At 48.0% G+C, this 17,130-nt stretch overlaps 6 protein-coding genes across 6 annotated transcripts; 4 read left to right on the forward strand and 2 right to left on the reverse strand.

Annotated features, from left to right (window-relative positions):
* Positions 1-115: 115 nt before the first annotated feature.
* Positions 116-1,782, forward strand: N7455_009651 (glycoside hydrolase family 125 protein; the record flags this gene model as incomplete). Its single annotated transcript, XM_040954530.2, has 2 exons — positions 116-243; positions 309-1,782. The coding sequence occupies 2 exons, from the start codon at positions 116-118 to the stop codon at positions 1,780-1,782; spliced, it is 1,602 nt and encodes a 533-aa protein (XP_040814973.2).
* An 841-nt stretch (positions 1,783-2,623) lies between these two features.
* Positions 2,624-5,700, forward strand: N7455_009652 (uncharacterized protein; the record flags this gene model as incomplete). The annotated part of the gene is made up of 4 exons (XM_065606260.1): positions 2,624-3,415; positions 3,618-4,797; positions 4,981-5,092; positions 5,181-5,700. Coding segments are annotated over 4 exons (2,604 nt in total), but the record flags the coding sequence as incomplete, so codon positions are not given.
* A 214-nt stretch (positions 5,701-5,914) lies between these two features.
* N7455_009653 (acyl-CoA dehydrogenase family protein) lies at positions 5,915-7,413 on the reverse strand (the record flags this gene model as incomplete). Its single annotated transcript, XM_040954769.2, has 4 exons — positions 5,915-6,420; positions 6,472-6,561; positions 6,617-6,844; positions 6,921-7,413. 4 exons carry the CDS (start codon positions 7,411-7,413, stop codon positions 5,915-5,917), a joined length of 1,317 nt encoding a protein of 438 aa, XP_040814843.2.
* A 281-nt stretch (positions 7,414-7,694) lies between these two features.
* On the reverse strand, positions 7,695-10,055 carry N7455_009654 (putative protein kinase; the record flags this gene model as incomplete). Its single annotated transcript, XM_040954586.2, has 1 exon — positions 7,695-10,055. The coding sequence occupies one exon, from the start codon at positions 10,053-10,055 to the stop codon at positions 7,695-7,697; it is 2,361 nt and encodes a 786-aa protein (XP_040814810.2).
* Positions 10,056-11,014: 959 nt separating this feature from the next.
* On the forward strand, positions 11,015-14,432 carry N7455_009655 (DNA-directed DNA polymerase delta POL3; the record flags this gene model as incomplete). The annotated part of the gene is made up of 3 exons (XM_040954747.2): positions 11,015-11,404; positions 11,455-13,634; positions 13,688-14,432. The coding sequence occupies 3 exons, from the start codon at positions 11,015-11,017 to the stop codon at positions 14,430-14,432; spliced, it is 3,315 nt and encodes a 1,104-aa protein (XP_040814822.2).
* Positions 14,433-14,930: 498 nt separating this feature from the next.
* Positions 14,931-15,877, forward strand: N7455_009656 (uncharacterized protein; the record flags this gene model as incomplete). Its single annotated transcript, XM_040954607.2, has 4 exons — positions 14,931-15,050; positions 15,119-15,280; positions 15,340-15,346; positions 15,417-15,877. The coding sequence occupies 4 exons, from the start codon at positions 14,931-14,933 to the stop codon at positions 15,875-15,877; spliced, it is 750 nt and encodes a 249-aa protein (XP_040814926.1).
* Between the last annotated feature and the right edge of the window lie 1,253 nt (positions 15,878-17,130).

Raw genomic sequence — 17,130 nt, forward strand, 5'->3', positions numbered from 1 at the left:
GGAATGTATCCCTGTCCGGTTGGGATCGACATACATCCCCTCTTATTTACCCCGGCCTTCTTCCCTGTAACAGTACAAGTCTGTCCCTCACTTTTTCCTACTTGACACCTGCGCCATGACTCTTCCTGCTGTGCTTGCAGTCGCTCTGCTGGGCCTTCAGGCCGGCGCCCTCCCAGATAGAGACGACCCATCCATCTTGCGACGCGCCTGCCCAGACTACACCTCCTATGCATCAACGCCACAGTGAGTGTCTACAACCCCATAGAGATGTACTGAGTACCTGCTAAATGAGGATTTCAATATCACAGCGCTCCATATAGCGGTGGCCCCTTGAATCTTCCCTTTCAGCGCCCCGCGGAACCATGTCGGACATTCTCATCGCCCGCCGTGGAGAAGGTCATTGAAGATATCACCTCGCGTCTAGTCGATAAAGATCTGGCCCAGCTATTTCGAAATGCATTTCCGAACACCCTAGACACTACAATTCGGTGGCATACGAATGGAACCACATCATCTGGCACCAATGCTAGGCGGGATGGTGCGCAATGGACCGGCGTGCAGACCTTCGTTGTGACAGGCGATATCAACGCCGAGTGGCTGCGTGACTCAACAAATCAGCTCACAAATTATCAGAAACTGGCTGCTAAGGACAAGAGTCTTTACTCACTGATCCTAGGTGCTATTAACACCCAGTCTGAGTTCGTCATTCAGTCGCCCTATTGCAATGCTTTCCAGCCACCGGCTCTCAGCGGTATCAAGCCGGAAGCTAGCACCCAAAAGGATACTGTGCATCCTGCCTATGACGAGTCTTTTGTGTTCGAATGCAAGTATGAACTTGACTCTCTGGCCCATTTCTTACAGCTAGGCACTGAGTTCCATGAGAATACTGGTTCGACTGAGTTCTTGACTGATCGATGGTATAAAGCGTTGCAAACTGTGCTGAACACCATTGATGCGGAGTCTGAGTCCACCTTCAATACTCAGGGCCAGTTCGTCCGAAATCAGTACACGTTCCAGCGAGAGACTACCATTGGCACTGAGACCCTCAACCTAGCTGGGGTGGGCAACCCGCTAAATAGCGAGACCGGCCTAATTCGCAGCGCGTTCCGGCCTAGTGATGATGCTACAATCCTAGGCTTCTTCATTCCGCCCAACGCTATGATGTCCGTACAGCTCCAAAAGACGGCGAAAGTCATCAAGGCCGCCGGTGGGCCTGCAAGTCTTGTTGCAGACCTGCAGGAACGCGGCACCAAGCTAGCCAAGGCAGTTCGGGATCACGGCATTGTCCAACACCCCAAATATGGAGATGTCTATGCCTTCGAAGTCGACGGGTACGGGTCACGTATTCTCATGGACGATGCCAACATCCCTTCACTGCTCTCATTGCCTTACCTCGGCTTTGTGGACAAAACCGACCCCGTCTACCAGAATACACGCAAGATGATCACCGACAAGGCCTCCAACCCGTACTACCTGGTTGGTCCACAGTTCCATGGCATCGGTGGTCCCCATATCGGTCTTGAGAACGCCTGGCCAATGTCTCTACTTGTCCAAGCTATGACCTCAGACGACGACGCTGAGATCATTGGAAACCTCAACCTTGTTCGTAACTCCAGCTTGCTTGGGCTTGTCCATGAATCTATCAATGTTACCAACATCAAAGACTACACCCGTCCTTGGTTCTCGTGGGCGAACTCGGTCTTCGCGCAGACTGTTCTGAAGATTGCGGCTGAGAGGCCTCATTTGATCTTTGATATCAATGCCAAGCCTTATACTGTGTAATAGGGTTGACAGAATGTCTGCTTGTGGCTTGGGCTTCTTTGATTGTTCTTGAAAATACCCGTGGACCTTGATCCTATCCTTATATCCTTACTTTATCACTATTCATTGCATGAATTCTGGAATGTGCCAGCCTTTTTTTCAGTTCATTTACCATTTCAAGTTCGACGCTTTTTCAGTCGTGTCAAGAGTAGATTCAATGACCAATTCTATGGTGTTCGATGAGGTATAGATGTTTTTGTGGTGCACACACGAGAGCACTTGGCATGTTGGTGCCTATATGGGATGTGGCTTAAGCATGTCTCGGGGCAGGGTCCAGATAAGGATCCGATGAGATCCGAACATCCCACCAAAGAGGGTCTCATCATGGAACTACTTCTACTAAATCAATTTCTGTATCGTATAATATCGAGGCTTTTCGCTTTTGCCTAGATGATCCGGCAATCTACCCGTTCGGGCTCTTTTGATCGCCAGTTACAGCAATGACCCTGACAGCAATGACCCGGGGGCCAAGGGGCTTAGTGCCACCATAGTCATTAGCTTGATCCTTTTGATCTTCTCATCCAGAGAGAATATAATATGCCTACCCTTCCCAACAAAAGTGAACTTCAACTTTTCACGCTACCTACAATGGCATCTCACTTTGTGTTAACCCTCTTTCACCAACTGTTCAGTATCTTCATCCATTCCACAGGAGATGGTCGAATACTTGCGCGAGTTCATGGACTCATACAAAAAGAACCTACCCAATCCAATAATCTTTTACTATTGGTACCGATTGCTCTCTCGGTTATCCTTGACATCCTAGTAAGCCACTCATAAATCCCTATTCCCTCTCGCAGGGGCTAATGGGCCTAAGATCCGATATATTATTGGCCACGTCTTAATGTCTATCTTGATCATTGAAACTGTGGAGAAGCAAACCAATGCCTCTGAGCACGGGGACAAGAAGCCAGCTCCCTCCAGCCGCCAACTACTCCAAACCATTACCGCCATCTACCGCAAAGGCGGCCTCCGTCTTCTCCTGAATGGCATCGGTTCTGCCTGTACGTACTGGGCGATGCACTCATCGGTAGCAAAAGCATCAAGCATCGTACTTCCCAGTCCGGTCGCATATATCATTGCATCAGTACTGCTAGCTGAGAAACATTTCTTCTGGACTGCGCGCACCATCCTTCCGCGCGACCAGCTGCACCTCGTGCCCGAACGTGACCGGCAACGATGGAAAGTCCTAGCGATCCCTACTTTGTTTTATGCCGTAGCCGAAATGATGATGATGCATGTGCCGGCTCTATTCGATACGGAACAGGAAGTCGCCATAACCGGACTGTCGTACATTGTGGGATCTGACATCCTGATAGCCGGGTTTATGCTTTTTGCCCAGCTGTTTCTACTCTTTCCCTCTTACATATTGTTAATCTTGGTCCAGGCGAGTCTTCTACCGCCAACCTGCGAAATGCTGGTCTTTACGCAGAGAGAGCAGCAGTGGGGAAGACGGGTGGGGGAAATCTTTGCGGTTAACGGAGGACCGCTACGAGCACAGGAGGCGGTGCAGATGGTTGGGGTGGCACGGTTGCTCTGGTGTCTGGAACTGCATGGGAAGATGTGTTTATGTTTGTTTGGGGTTGCCGCTGTGGTGCATTCGGCGGTCTACTCTATGAAGTAGAAGGGAATATTTCACTTCAATTATGGCCCCCAAACCAAAAAGTATTCTTCTCAGAACCTGCCGATGTCGAGTTTCCACATCGCCCGACACTAGCTCAGAGACTAATTCATCTGCAATTTCCGTAAACCTTGATCAAGGAACTCCCGGACTTCCTCTTTATAAACATTTACAGGAGGTCACAATGATTGGGATTTCTAGCGAGTACGTGCAAGTCATCCCTCGTTTTCATGACCTGCCGTACTATTCAGACGAACTCGACCAACTTCCTGATCCGGTCCTTGGGATTCTTCAATTTACTTTCAATCCCGAGGTCGACGGCTCTGATGCATCACAGCGAGCATCAATACTCTGGCAGAAGTCCTTACGCTTCGTTTCGACTATTCCTGGTTTTCAAACACTCCATTGGTCATCAGTGAACGATGTCTCGCCGTGTCAGCAGATTATAGTACTGATCCAGTGGGAAAACGTGCTTGGCTGGAGACTATTCCAATATTCCCTTGGCTTCAGCATGATCTTGGGATATATCTCCCAAGTCTCCAACAGCTGCGTTCAAATTGATTTGCCCCTCGACATCTTTGACTCATGCCACCTCGAGCTGGTTTCCTTTCAGTTTCCAGCAGCTGTATCTACTTCTCAGCTAGATGATAAAGCTAGATTCAAAGCCAAATGGGAAAATGCATTTTCCAAACCTGTCAATGAAATCATTCCCAGCTCTGAATTATCTTACGCCTGTGGGCAATGGCTCCAGAGAGACAAAGAATCAGAGGACCAGTTTTTCATTGGCCTGCTTTCTTGGAACTCGACTCCACAATTTGACGGTCATCTGCAGTTTCGAGGGGGAGGCAGTGAGAATCTCACAAAACATATAGCAGAGCTCATCGAAGATGCGATGCATATGGTCTCGGCTTGCACAGGTCAGCTTAATCATGTGTCGGGTTATCTTCTTACAGACTCCACGCAGTGTCAAATCAAGCATCAGGCTTTCCACGCAGATGTAAAGCCAATATACAACGCCAAAGAAGATCAAAATGAGTTTGGTAAAGATAAGTATCATGTGGAAAGTATGTTCCAGGCGCGAAGAAACCCCCGGGAACGCGTAGCCGCTGGGCCCGCCGGTGCCTGGTACACGATGGCACACATCTTTCAGCATCATCTACCCCATCAAATGGACAGGCCAGAGGTGGATGACATTCAAATGATTTCCTTCCGTGCTCAGCGTGGAAACACACAGGTACAAAGCCAACTTGAAGCACTTCGTGTGAAATTATGGAAACTAGGGGATTGTCCCCCACTCGCTTGGGGTAAAGAAAAAGGAAATGGAGGGGACAGCGACAAATTCATACTTTTCCTTGGTATGCTTACCTTCCCTGACAGAGAAAAAATAACTTATTAGCAGAACTGACTCTGCTACTTTGAAGAACTCACGAATGCCAAATTACCTAGGCAAGAATGCGAAGCTCGACTGCAAGAATATCTTCATGATTTCTTGGTTGTATGCGGACATTCTATCCAGGAGCTAACCTATAAAAGAACAGCAGGCCCAAAGAGCCTGGACAGTATTTCCAATGCGGACATAACCCATTTCCATGTCTCAGTGAATAAGAATGACCGATGTTCATTTGAATATGCCATGAACAATTACAACCAGTAAGTGCATAGCTTCAACGACAGGTGTTAACCCTGTTTTACCCAGTTTCTTCATGATGCCGCTTTACTAACACTATGAATATCGTAGGACTTTGATCCAGCAAGTCATTTCACGCGGCCAAACTTCTCCATGGTCCGCTTTTATGACCAATTGCAGTGCATGGGCTCCGAGTCAACATTTTACGCATTCAGACAAGGAACCCGGAATGAAGGAGTTTGTCTCGGTGTTTCGTTACAAAATGGAAGGAGCAAGAGAAGAGTGGTACAGTGATTTCGCGGAACGGTCTCGAACTCAGTATGATCTCTTGGGTCATATTACTGACTGGCTGCGGACGTTGTCGACGAGTATTGAGAATCACTATGTCGTCTTCGAAAAGCCAGATCCTTGGATGATCACCAATAGGGCGGAAAAGAAGGAGCGTGAGAAGCCAATCATTCCACCGTCGATTTTTGATGTCCCCTGGGCTACTGAAAAAGTCCCCTCGCTAGATTTTCAACCCTTTAAGACGCCGAAAGGCGTTTATTTTGAAATTTCTTGCAGTTGGTTTAAGTCTTTTCCCTCGCGCCTGGCGGACCTTTCTTACGGGTGGAAAAACGGCCGTTTCTGATGCTGAAAGTGGTCATTTCAGCCATCCTTTTTATAATTTCTCATATCCTAGTTATAATTTAGCCTAGCGGGCAGTTAGACCAATTCATTATAAAAAGACATCCTAGTATGTGTTTCAATATGTAGGGTAGTATGTATATGTTTCTAGGAATATGGAGAGTTGGGAGACTTTCGACACCCCATGTACATATCCCCATGAGGAACTTGGTATCCCTTCATACTTTAGACTGTCTCTTCTCAAGCGCCTTTCGCCGAGTACGAATTGCCTTTGTCTCCTCCCTCAGCGCCAATCCCGCCATAATCTCCTCACTTCCGCCGCCGACTACATGAACCCGAGCATCACGACTAATTTGCTCAATTCTAGCACCTTTGCCAGCCTTGTTGTACCCAGCACCTCCCATAATCTGCTGTGCTTCTCGAACACTCTTCTCCAGAGCCCTGGTCGACATGACTTTAAGCAAGGCAGTCATGCCACCAATGTTGACGTCGTCGGAAGGACGGTCCTTGGTAAGTTCGAGGATATTTACAAGCTGTTCCATGAATGCATAGGCTGGCTCGATCATAAGACCAAACTTGAAGATCTTGGACTGAATCGCCTGCTTTTCAATCAGTGGAGAACCAAATGTCTCGCGTTGGATGGCGTAGTTGTAGGCATCTTCGGCACAGACTCGGGCGAGTCGCAAGGATGCACAGGCAAGGGAAAGGCGTTCGGGGTTGAAGTCTGAATAAAAGATTAGCAAGCGATCCAAACCCTTGGTCCAAGGCGACTCACTTGACATGATAAGCGGGAATCCCTTGTTCTCTTGGCCGATGAGGTTTTCGACCGGGACACGCACATCTTCAAACTCGATGAAGGTTGAACCTATAGTCGTGTTAATTGATGACCCCACAGAGCTATATCAAAAAGAAGCACGCACCACTGGCATTCACACCCGAGTTATGCATACGCCTTCGAGTCACACCAGCAGTAGCCAAGGGAATAACAAGCAAGCTGATACCAGATCTGCCAGGACCACCAGTCCTAACAGCAGCAGTGCAATAGTCAGCCCAAATACCATTGGTAATCCATTTCTTCGCGCCATTCACAATGTAGTGCTTCCCATCCCGCTGAGCCGTAGTGCTGATATTGGCAACATCAGAACCAGCTGAAAAGTAAACAAAGTTAGCAACTCATTGTTTCTAGGAAGATATACTTCCACCACAAAGTAAACATTCACATACCATCCGGCTCGGTAATCCCCAAACAAAACCTAATATCCCCCATCGCAACACCAGGAAGCCATCTCTTCCTCTGCTCATCATTTCCAAAACGTGCAACAGGCGGACATCCGATCGCATTACCACCACCAAGCCCCCAAATCACACCGACATATCCAACACGTGTCAGCTCGTCAGTTACAATCAGCGAGCACCACGTATCCCACTTCTCGCGCGGGACATTCCCAGGAAGAGAGAGGCCGGCTGAGTCCTCCTCGTTTGTGAGGGGATGGACGATGCTGTAGCCTAGCTTGCTATGGCGTCGACGTACGGCTTCGGGGACATGGCCTGCTTCTTCCCACTCTCTGGCGTAGGGAGAGATGTACGTATCGATGTATTCGCGCACGGTGGCGCGTAGGTTGTGGTGCAGGTCTGTGTAGTATGGACTACGGATGTCTAGTTGTGGGAGAAGGGGCTCGCTGTATGGAGCTGTTGAGGGACGGAGAGTGTCTGCCATTATGAAGTTGTATTTAGTGCTATGGGAAGATGGATAGGTAACTAGGTAATATGCTTGTATTTGACTGTTTGATGATTTGGAAGTACAAGGTGGTTTAGTGCGGGGAAGACGAAGCTCGGTCGCCTGTGAAAAGAATGTGGGGAGAGCTACTTCGCCGAGGCCCGAATGCTGATCTTCATCTTGTGCTTCATAGAGGGGAGTTATGCATTTGTATCGTTATTATTTGGGTATATGGTATTAGAGTCCAAGCTGATTGGGTCCCTTGTCTTTGTTTTAGACATTCATTCTTGCGCTTGCTGTGCTTCCTCGAATCGGCGAACGGCTTTTTTCATCGCTCGCAAATGCTCCTTGACATCATGGCAGTTCCACCGCTGCTCCGATTTGGGTTCCAACATTCTTCTGATGCATGACATGAGAGAATCCGCGACTGAGATTCCATTGTCCAGCACGATCGAGCCACAATCGACCTTGGCGGCGAAATCCGCAGGGAAAATGGTGCATTCGGACGGATTATGGCCTGACCCGCGAGTCAGATCACTCAAGACGAATTGTCTCTCCATCTTTGTGTTCAAACGATAAACAGTCTCGAAGAGAATGACGCCAAGCGCGTAAACATCGAGCTTTTCGTCGATCTTATATTCGTCAAAGTAATCCACCGGTGAGCTTGGGTCAGTTTGAGGCGCAGAGAGATTGGCCGGAGGACGATAGAACTCCGTTCCAACCACCCGCTGTATATTTGGTCCCTGTCGGTATGGTGTCATAGTGCCCTGTGCTGGCTCGTTGATGTGGGAGATGTCTGCCACGAGACCAAAGTCCCCAATGCGAGGACGACAGAACTGGGTGGGGGAAGCTTCGCCGGAGTTGCACGTAACGCATATGTCTGCTGTGGTGCTCTCTGGTGCACAAAGGAAGATGTTTGCAGGCTTCAGGTCACGATGTACAATTCCCTTCGAGTGGAGATACTCAACACCCGAAACAATGTCCATCACGAGCTTCAGCGAGGGCAGTAGGTGGAAGCAATGACGCCTGGCAAGTGAACATTGATCATACTTCGGAGTGGCTTGAGGGTTCAGATACGCGCCGAGCGAAATAGGGTGGAGTGACATTTGGATGTGAAGGATGACCGCGGGGGGTTGCTGACCAGGCCGGTAACGGGGTTGAACTTGAAGCTTAGACTGATCTTGGCTCAGACCATCAGTGAAGATGTCATCGGTATCCCCGAAAGTGGATGTTTGGCTAACAGAAGTGTTCCCATCGAAGGTACGGGGAATGGATTCAATGTCATCATCCTCCTCATCCAATCCCCTTCGTGAACTTTTCTTTGACTGATGAGATGAGGTAGTCCCGTGGCTGTCCCAGCGACGAACGCTCTCGTTGAAGCTATGATCTTCAGGCAGAGAGCTTGACTGGGACTCGGGGTTTGAGTTTTCAGAATATCCAAAGACAACCCCCATACTGGACTCGTTTGGGCTATCTGGAGAAGGCAAGTTGTTTTGTGACTGGTCATTTGCTGCGCTAGAAGGGTGGTCTTCGACTGGAGGTGGGTGCGAGTGATGGGCCTGCTCGACCCATGCACCATAGTATCGAACAATATTTGTATGCTCAAGGCGGGCAAGTGTTCGAATTTCCTTCATGATAACCTCGAGCTGATTTTGACCTCCAAATTGCAGCTGCTCAAGGCGCCTTTGGCTTAGTGGAATCTTCTTGACGGCGTAGTCTTGTCCATCGATGTGGTTCGTGACGTGGTACACTTCGCCAAAGGACCCACGGCCCAAGATCTTGAGTTCCTGGAATTCGACAGAATATCTTGACAGCTGATTGTATGGCGGGGCTGTTGGAGATCTGAAAAGAGGAACCCCTACGGGTGAACTGCCAAACAGGGGTATTGATGGGTTGGGAAAGTTCATTGGCCCATGGGGAACGGTTGGAAGGAAATCCACTTTATTAGCAGGAGGAAGCTGTTTCCTAAAAGATGAAATTGGTTCGGTGTTCCGCCGGAATAGAGTGGGATTCTCCACATCTTCAACACTGGATCTCTTTATCGAAGGTTTTGTGATTAAAGCAAGGTCCTCGCCGGAGCCAATTGTGGGAGACCGTGCATCGGGTTCATGGAAATTCATCTCCTCGAGGGCATTTATACTAAGCAAGTCGAGGTTATCCCGATAACTCTGCCTACTCTGCCCCATTTCCTCTCTGTCAATGCCGTCGGCCAAGATACCGTGAGACGACAGGAACTGTGATTTGAATTTGTAGAGTTTCTTGCCAAGATACTGAGCCTCGGGGCTGTGTCGACTGAACGGTTTATTTGAGCCACGTTGAGCATTAAGAATGTCTGCTGCTCGACTCTGGCAGTAAAATTCCAAGAGGGCGGCTGTCATAATATTGGCATGTTGATCGACATTTACACCAGCCAGATCTTGCGGTGATGTTGATCTATCGCCGAAGGAGATCGAAGAGTCTGCATCTGTAGAACTCGAGTCTTTCGGAGCTTTCTTGGCCTTGTCCTTCTTCGGGCTGCGTGATTGAGTCTCTGCTGCATGTCGAGGAGTTGATGACCCAGATTCCTGTATTTGGCTTGCTTCTGAACTTGAGTCGGAATCTGAGTCCGACGGTATTTCTGCTGCTGATCGGAACATCGACATATTGATGCACTTTTCATTCAAATAGCAGATGCAATGAAGAACTTGAATTAGCGCTGTGCTGGCTCCATTGGCGATGAGGGGCGAAGCACACAGATAATTTCAAGAAAAGAAGAAGAGGAAGGAAAAGTAAGTAAGGCACATAAGTTGGTATAAACCGTGCTGCCTTTCGGAAACTTGGGCTGATTGTTGCCCCGCAGTAAAAAGAAAAGAGAGAACTCTTTGATCAAGGGCAATGACGTAAAACTGAAAGAAGACAGAAATGAAGAGGTGTCAGATATTCCTTGGATGGAGATGCCACGTTGGAATTGAGATCAAAAGGATATAAACATATCACAGAAGCCTAGCGGGGGATGGTGTCAAGCTTCCATCGGGTTCTACTAGAATGTCTCCAGCAGGGCGTGGGGCATGCGGCTCTTGGCGGAATATTGAAGGTGACTTGGGTAGAGTCTGAGATTGTAGATTCAAAGAAATCCGTAAATAGAAGCAACGAAGAAACAGACAAACACTTGGCCTTAAGATCGAGTCATTCGATGCCAAGCCCAGAGAGGCGAGTCATCCGTTTCCGAACTCGTGGACTTGGCGCCTTCTCAGGTGGATATATGTTGAAGTTATCTACTATGTAGCTAAGTAGTCATGTACCCATACACATCGTATAAAATGTACCTGTTCTATCTCTGACATAAAAATCCAAGAAAAGAAACGAAAAAAAAAAAATACAAGGTAAATATGACCTCGAAAGTTTGACCAATCAGATCATCCCGAATGCTTGTTCAATTTAGCTTATCTTATCACACGTGACTCTCACGCGTAAACGTCACGTCGAAGGCGCGATAGCGCGACTTGCACAAGGAGTTGCCCGCTCAACACATTCTCAAGTTTACGAGCCCATTTTCTTCCCACATCGTTTCTACCACCAGCCTGACTGTGACTCTGTGAACCTCAGTCTAGGAGTTGTCGTCATGCCTGAAGCTATCATCCCTCCCCAGAAGCGGGTGCTGGGCGATGCGGCCAATAATTCCAACGGTATCTTGAAATCTGCCAGCACCCTCAAAAAGCGGAAACTCGACAATGAACCGTCTGTGAAGTTCACGCCATCCTCGCAGATTGCTCGCCGAAAGATTGGCTCGACCCAACCGCAGAAAAGTCAATTCGAGGAGGAGGTACTCGAAAAGTTGACCCAGGATATCGGCGACTTGAAAGAGAACAACTCAGAGAAGGACCAGCAATGGGAGCGCCCCCCGCTTGGTGACTTCGATGCAGCCAAGGAAAACATATGTTTCCAACAGATTGACGCGGAAGAAGCAATGCTGATGGGAAAGCCTGCTATTCGGCTTTTCGGTGTCACAGAGGTAAAAATGTTTGCCATTCGCTGGGTTTTCGCATCTAACAACATTAATAGGCTGGACAATCGGTTTGCCTTCACGTAACTGGCTTCGAACATTACCTCTACATTGCCGCTCCTGTCAGCTTCACCAAAGCCGATTGCGACCCTTACAAACATTTCCTAGAGCAAAAGTTAGGCCAGAGCTTCACTGCAATCTCGTCTGTACAGCTCACAATGCGCGAGAACATCTACGGATTCCAAGGAAACCAAAAGAGTTATTATATTAAGATTACGGTTACTGAGCCAAAATTGGCCGCCCGACTGCGAAGTGCGTTAGAGACTGGCAGTGGAAGCATGAACTACAAGGGTATGTGGAGTGGCGCAGATGGAATCCTCACATTCGACAATATTCAATACCTTTTGCGCTTTATGATTGATACTGGGCTGGCTGGAATGGCTTGGGTCGAGGCAATGGCTGGGAAATATCGTCTTCTTGGACAGAATCAACGATTGTCCAACTGCCAAATCGAAGCTTGTGTCGACTATCAGAACATGGTATCTCATCCGCCGAACGGGGAATGGGCTAAAATGGCGCCCCTTCGCGTCCTCTCCTTTGATATTGAGTGTGCTGGACGGAAAGGTATCTTCCCGGAGCCCAACATGGACCCCGTCATCCAAATCGCCAACGTCGTTACTCGATACGGAGAGACGAAGCCATTCATCAGAAACGTCTTTGTCCTCGATACATGCAGTTTGATCGTCAATACCCAAATCCTGGAATTTGAAAAGGAAGAGAAGATGCTCGACGCCTGGCGCGACTTTGTGGAAAAGGTGGACCCCGATGTTATTATCGGATACAACATTGCCAACTTCGATTTCCCATACCTACTCGATCGGGCCAAGCACTTGAAATGCACAGGGTTCCCCTATTGGACCAGATTGAAAGGTTTCAAGACAGAGGCCAAGGATGCAAATTTTTCGAGCAAGCAAATGGGCAATCGAGACACGAAAGCGACGAATACAAACGGCAGAATCCAACTTGATCTTCTCCAATTGGTTCAGAGAGATCACCAGTTGAGAAGTTACACCCTTAATTCCGTGTCCTACGAGTTTTTGAAGGAGCAAAAGGAAGACGTTCACCACACCATGATTACTGAGCTGTTCAACGGTACCCCGGATTCAAGACGACGACTCGCAGTATACTGTTTGAAAGATGCATATCTGCCACAGCGATTAATGGACAAATTGATGTGCCTTGTCAACTACACAGAGATGGCAAGAGTCACGGGTGTGCCGTTTAATTTCCTCTTGTCTCGAGGACAGCAAGTCAAGTTCATCAGTCAACTGTTCCGGAAAGCCCGAGAGGAGCAACTCGTTATTCCCAATTCCAAGCCCCAGGACGAGCAGGATTACGAAGGTGCGACTGTTATCGAACCGAAGCGAGGATACTATGGAGTGCCCGTTGCAACCCTCGATTTCGCATCACTATACCCTTCAATCATTCAAGCACACAACCTCTGCTATACAACCTTGCTCAACAAGAGCAGCGTTGAGAAATTGAACCTGAAGAAGGATGACGATTACATCGTGACTCCAAATGGAGACATGTTTTGCACAACCAAAGTTCGCAAAGGCCTTTTGTCCCAAATTCTCGAAGAGCTGTTGTCGGCAAGAAAGCGCGCGAAGAAGGAGTTGGCTACCGAGACCGATTCTTTCAAAAAGGCAGTCCTGAACGGTCGTCAACTCGCTTTGAAGGTCAGCGCAAACAGTGTCTACGGTCTGACTGGTGCCACAGTGGGTAAACTGCCTTGTCTTCCCATTGCCAGTAGTACGACGAGTTACGGTCGTCAGATGATTGAGAAGACAAAGCAAGAGGTAGAAGCACGCTACACCATCGCGAACGGTTACTCTCATGATGCTGAAGTCATCTACGGTGACACTGATTCCGTCATGGTCAAATTCGGCGTCACCGAACTGGCAGATGCGATGAAACTTGGTCAAGAAGCAGCAGACTTTGTTTCTTCCAAGTTTATTACGCCCATCAAGCTTGAATTCGAGAAAGTATACTTCCCTTATCTTTTGATTAACAAGAAGCGATACGCTGGACTGTACTGGACGAACCCCGACAAACATGACAAGATGGACACAAAGGGTATTGAGACCGTCCGACGTGATAACTGCCTGATGGTTCAAAATGTCATTGAAACCGTGCTGAACAAAATTCTGATCGACCGAGATCTTGATGGTGCACAAGAGTAAGTTGAGATATCCCTCGGCCCAGCTATGAAGAAACTAACATAATATCTAGCTACGTCAAAGCCACCATTTCGGATCTCCTCCAAAATAAGATCGATATGTCGAAACTAGTCATCACAAAAGCACTGTCGAAACGCAAAGAGGACTACGCAGGCAAGCAGGCACACGTCGAACTTGCGGAGCGCATGCACAAGCGTGACGCAGGTTCTGCGCCAACACTTGGTGATCGTGTGGCCTATGTCATGATCAAGGGTTCTAGTGATTCCAAAGGCTATGAACGAGCAGAAGATCCCATCTTCGTTCTGGAAAACAACATTCCCATCGACACTAAGTACTACCTCGACAACCAGCTTACAAACCCCCTCAACCGTATTTTCGAACCCATCTTGGGTGAGAAGAAGGCAGGCCAGTTGCTCACTGGCGAGCACACACGGTCTATCACCAAAGCGGCGTCGAGCCTGGGCGGACTGATGAAGTTCGCCAAGAAAACACAGACCTGTATGGGCTGCAAGAAGCCCCTTTCCAGCAAGGACGAGATGGAGGGTGCAGTCTGCTCGAACTGCCGCCCTCGCCTTGGTGAACTTTACACGAAGACTCTCACCAAGGTCTCTGATCTAGAGGTTCGATTCGGCCGCCTGTGGACTCAGTGCCAGAGATGCCAAGGCAGTCTTCACTGTGAGGTCATCTGCTCATCCCGTGACTGTCCGATTTTCTACATGCGCATGAAAGCGAAGAAAGATGTGGAAGATTCACAGAAAGACCTGTCCCGATTCGACTTTGACGCTGGTGCTTGGTAAGGAGAGAGCGTTCTCCACTGTATGACTCATTTTTCTTGAATAGCTGGCTTTTTTTTTGGTGGTATGGTTAGGTCTTGAGCATGGATGAATGGCGTTGGAACTTGAAAATAATGTACAATGAGATTGAAGTAATAACAAGAAGCGGTCCGTTTCTTTTTGCATCTTTTCCAAGGTCTCTTTTATACTACCTTCAGTTTCTTGGATCAGTCCTTGGAGTTACTAGCTATTCTAGTGAGACTATAGACTTGAGTGCAAATACGATAGACAATAGAGACACTGCACAATACATAGAAAATAAACAACAGAGACAATAGAGACAATAGACCTTTGGACTAGTATATTCAGAATGAATAACATATCCTAACTAAACATCCAAGTAAGTATCTCGTTTCTACTATTTCCCACTTTCTGTCGTGTAGTCTAAAGCCCGGAAGCGCGTCATCTGCGAAGCCGAACTGAACTCTTGGCGCGGAGTAACTGCCGATCTTCAATTTCAACATGACTCCCAAATCTAAGCCCGCCATGAATCCTACAGTGGAGGACGAAGTCGTCCATGATGTTCCCGCCAATCCAAATTCCACTCCCAATCCAGATGGCACGCCAGTTCCTTGGTCGGAGGTATGTTTTTGTTGCGCAAGCCGCAAACCGGGCGAGCTGTAGCTAACCGGCTTTTTCTTTGCAACCAGATCTTCTCCCGTCATGAGGCCGTTCTCTGCTCCCACCTCGAAATGCTGAGCATGGTGAAGGAGCAGATTGCGCCGGAGGTCAATGGGTTCCAGACCGTGTCCTCAATGGTGAACAAAACAGTACTGGCGATGAACCAGCTGAAGATAGCTAGGAAGCATATGGTGAGTAGTCTGCTCAATTTCCTTTTCATTGATCATATCACTGACTGTTATTTATTTAGATGAGCAGTAAGTCCCACGAAACTCCTACCCCGGAAGGAAGAAAGCAACCGAGACAGAATTAACATGACGGCCTTAGAAAACGCTACACCCAGCTCCTCCAGCTCCTCCAACCCCACACAATCAACTGACACAGAGGCCAATACCCGCAAGAAAAGACGCAGAATCTCTCGGGACAACGACACAGCACGTCCTGAGCGCGCGGACGAAATACGAGCACCCAAACGATACCGTGATTATTCCTCCCAGCCAACACCTGAGCAAGATGGAGAGTTCACGTCAACGTCACTTGGAACAGAGGATATCTCAGCAGAAGTCCAGCGACGGCTGAAAATAAAGGAGGAGCAACGTTTGAAGAAAGAAAACCCCAAAGCGGATAAACGCAAGCGTGACAGTCTCGTGTCGAATGAAGGTGAATCGTCTATTGCATCCAAGCCTCGGAAGAAACGCCTCAGGCTGGAGAATGAACATAAGAGACATGGTGAATTGATGGATAATGACGCGGACACTCCAAAGAAGAAACGACGCAGATCGCCTTAAAAAGGAATGCCTGAAGGAGACCATGAGTGATGCTGGACCGTTACTCGGTTTTTTTTTGTTGCTTCTGTCGAGCTTGATGTTCGTGTACTGGCGGATTTTAAAAGTTCGAGGAAGAGGCAATGATGCTTGCATTGAGTGATACTGTGGACAGTTTTTACTGAACCTATTCTTAGATATCCCAACTACTCGGTTATAGTCCCTAATTTCTGACCTGCTGATCGCTGCCCGGGAGAGATTTTATCAATCAAAACGTTGCGACCATCTATGTAGTCTCTGCTGGCGTTTGTCAGAAGGGTAAGGTATGGGGTTGATGCAAGTGGACCTAGGGTAGACTGGAAGTATAAACGAGAAAAAATCGCCGAACAAAATGGGAGCGAGAGCGAATAAAACGTCACATGCCAATATAAGGAGTAGAGTTATATGACAATTCTTTGGTCCGCCACAATAAGCGGCTTCGGGAGATCCTAACAAACCGAGGTTTATTCAAACAAGTTGCCAACTCTTCGCAAGGAGAGCAGCTATACTGGCATCACTTGAAGCACACGGCCGATTCCAAATCGGGTATAGCCCGTTACTGAGTAAGGTTTAGCGCATATAGTTCTGCGCTCCTATTGGCTGAGTCATACTTTCTTACAATGTCTAAGGTGAAAAGACATGATCAAGCAGTAGAGACAAGTTGAAAATAGACTCTAGCCGAGTAGAAGGCCGAAGACGAGTTTCGAGGACGGTGTTGGAGATATGAGATTGCAACCTATCTAAGACGGGCTTCTTGCAGCCAGACCGAGGTAGGAATTATATTACAACTTGCTTGCCCAGTTCCCCCTCTCGATTCGTTTACTGGTCTCACGTTTTCCTTCATTTTCAGGATTGTCTTATAGCGACATGAATATTCTATGCGCTTTTGATGTTATCCTCGAGATGTATGGTCACAATGACATTATGTCCCGCATTGGGCATAGTGGTTGACAAAGTATATATCAATGGCCTTGTACGTCGGAAGAATGCCATTATCTGCCATACTTAATAAAGACGGGGTTTAAGTTTATTGTTTCGGTGAACTAACATTCTGTCTTCATTATTGACTCGGCGTGTGCCCATGATGCCCCGACAGAATGCTGCCAGCACCTCCATTGAAGCGCTCCGACCCAATTATTCTTCCGCTATTCTTTGGTATTGGAATGACATGAGTCTAGCAAAAATCACAAGACACTTCGAAGCTTTTCTTTGCCTGTGTTCCACGGACGAGGCATGGT

This window comes from Penicillium solitum (assembly GCF_028829755.1).
Source record: "Penicillium solitum strain IBT 25940 chromosome Unknown utg000008l_segment0_segment0, whole genome shotgun sequence".
NCBI lineage: Eukaryota > Fungi > Ascomycota > Eurotiomycetes > Eurotiales > Aspergillaceae > Penicillium > Penicillium solitum.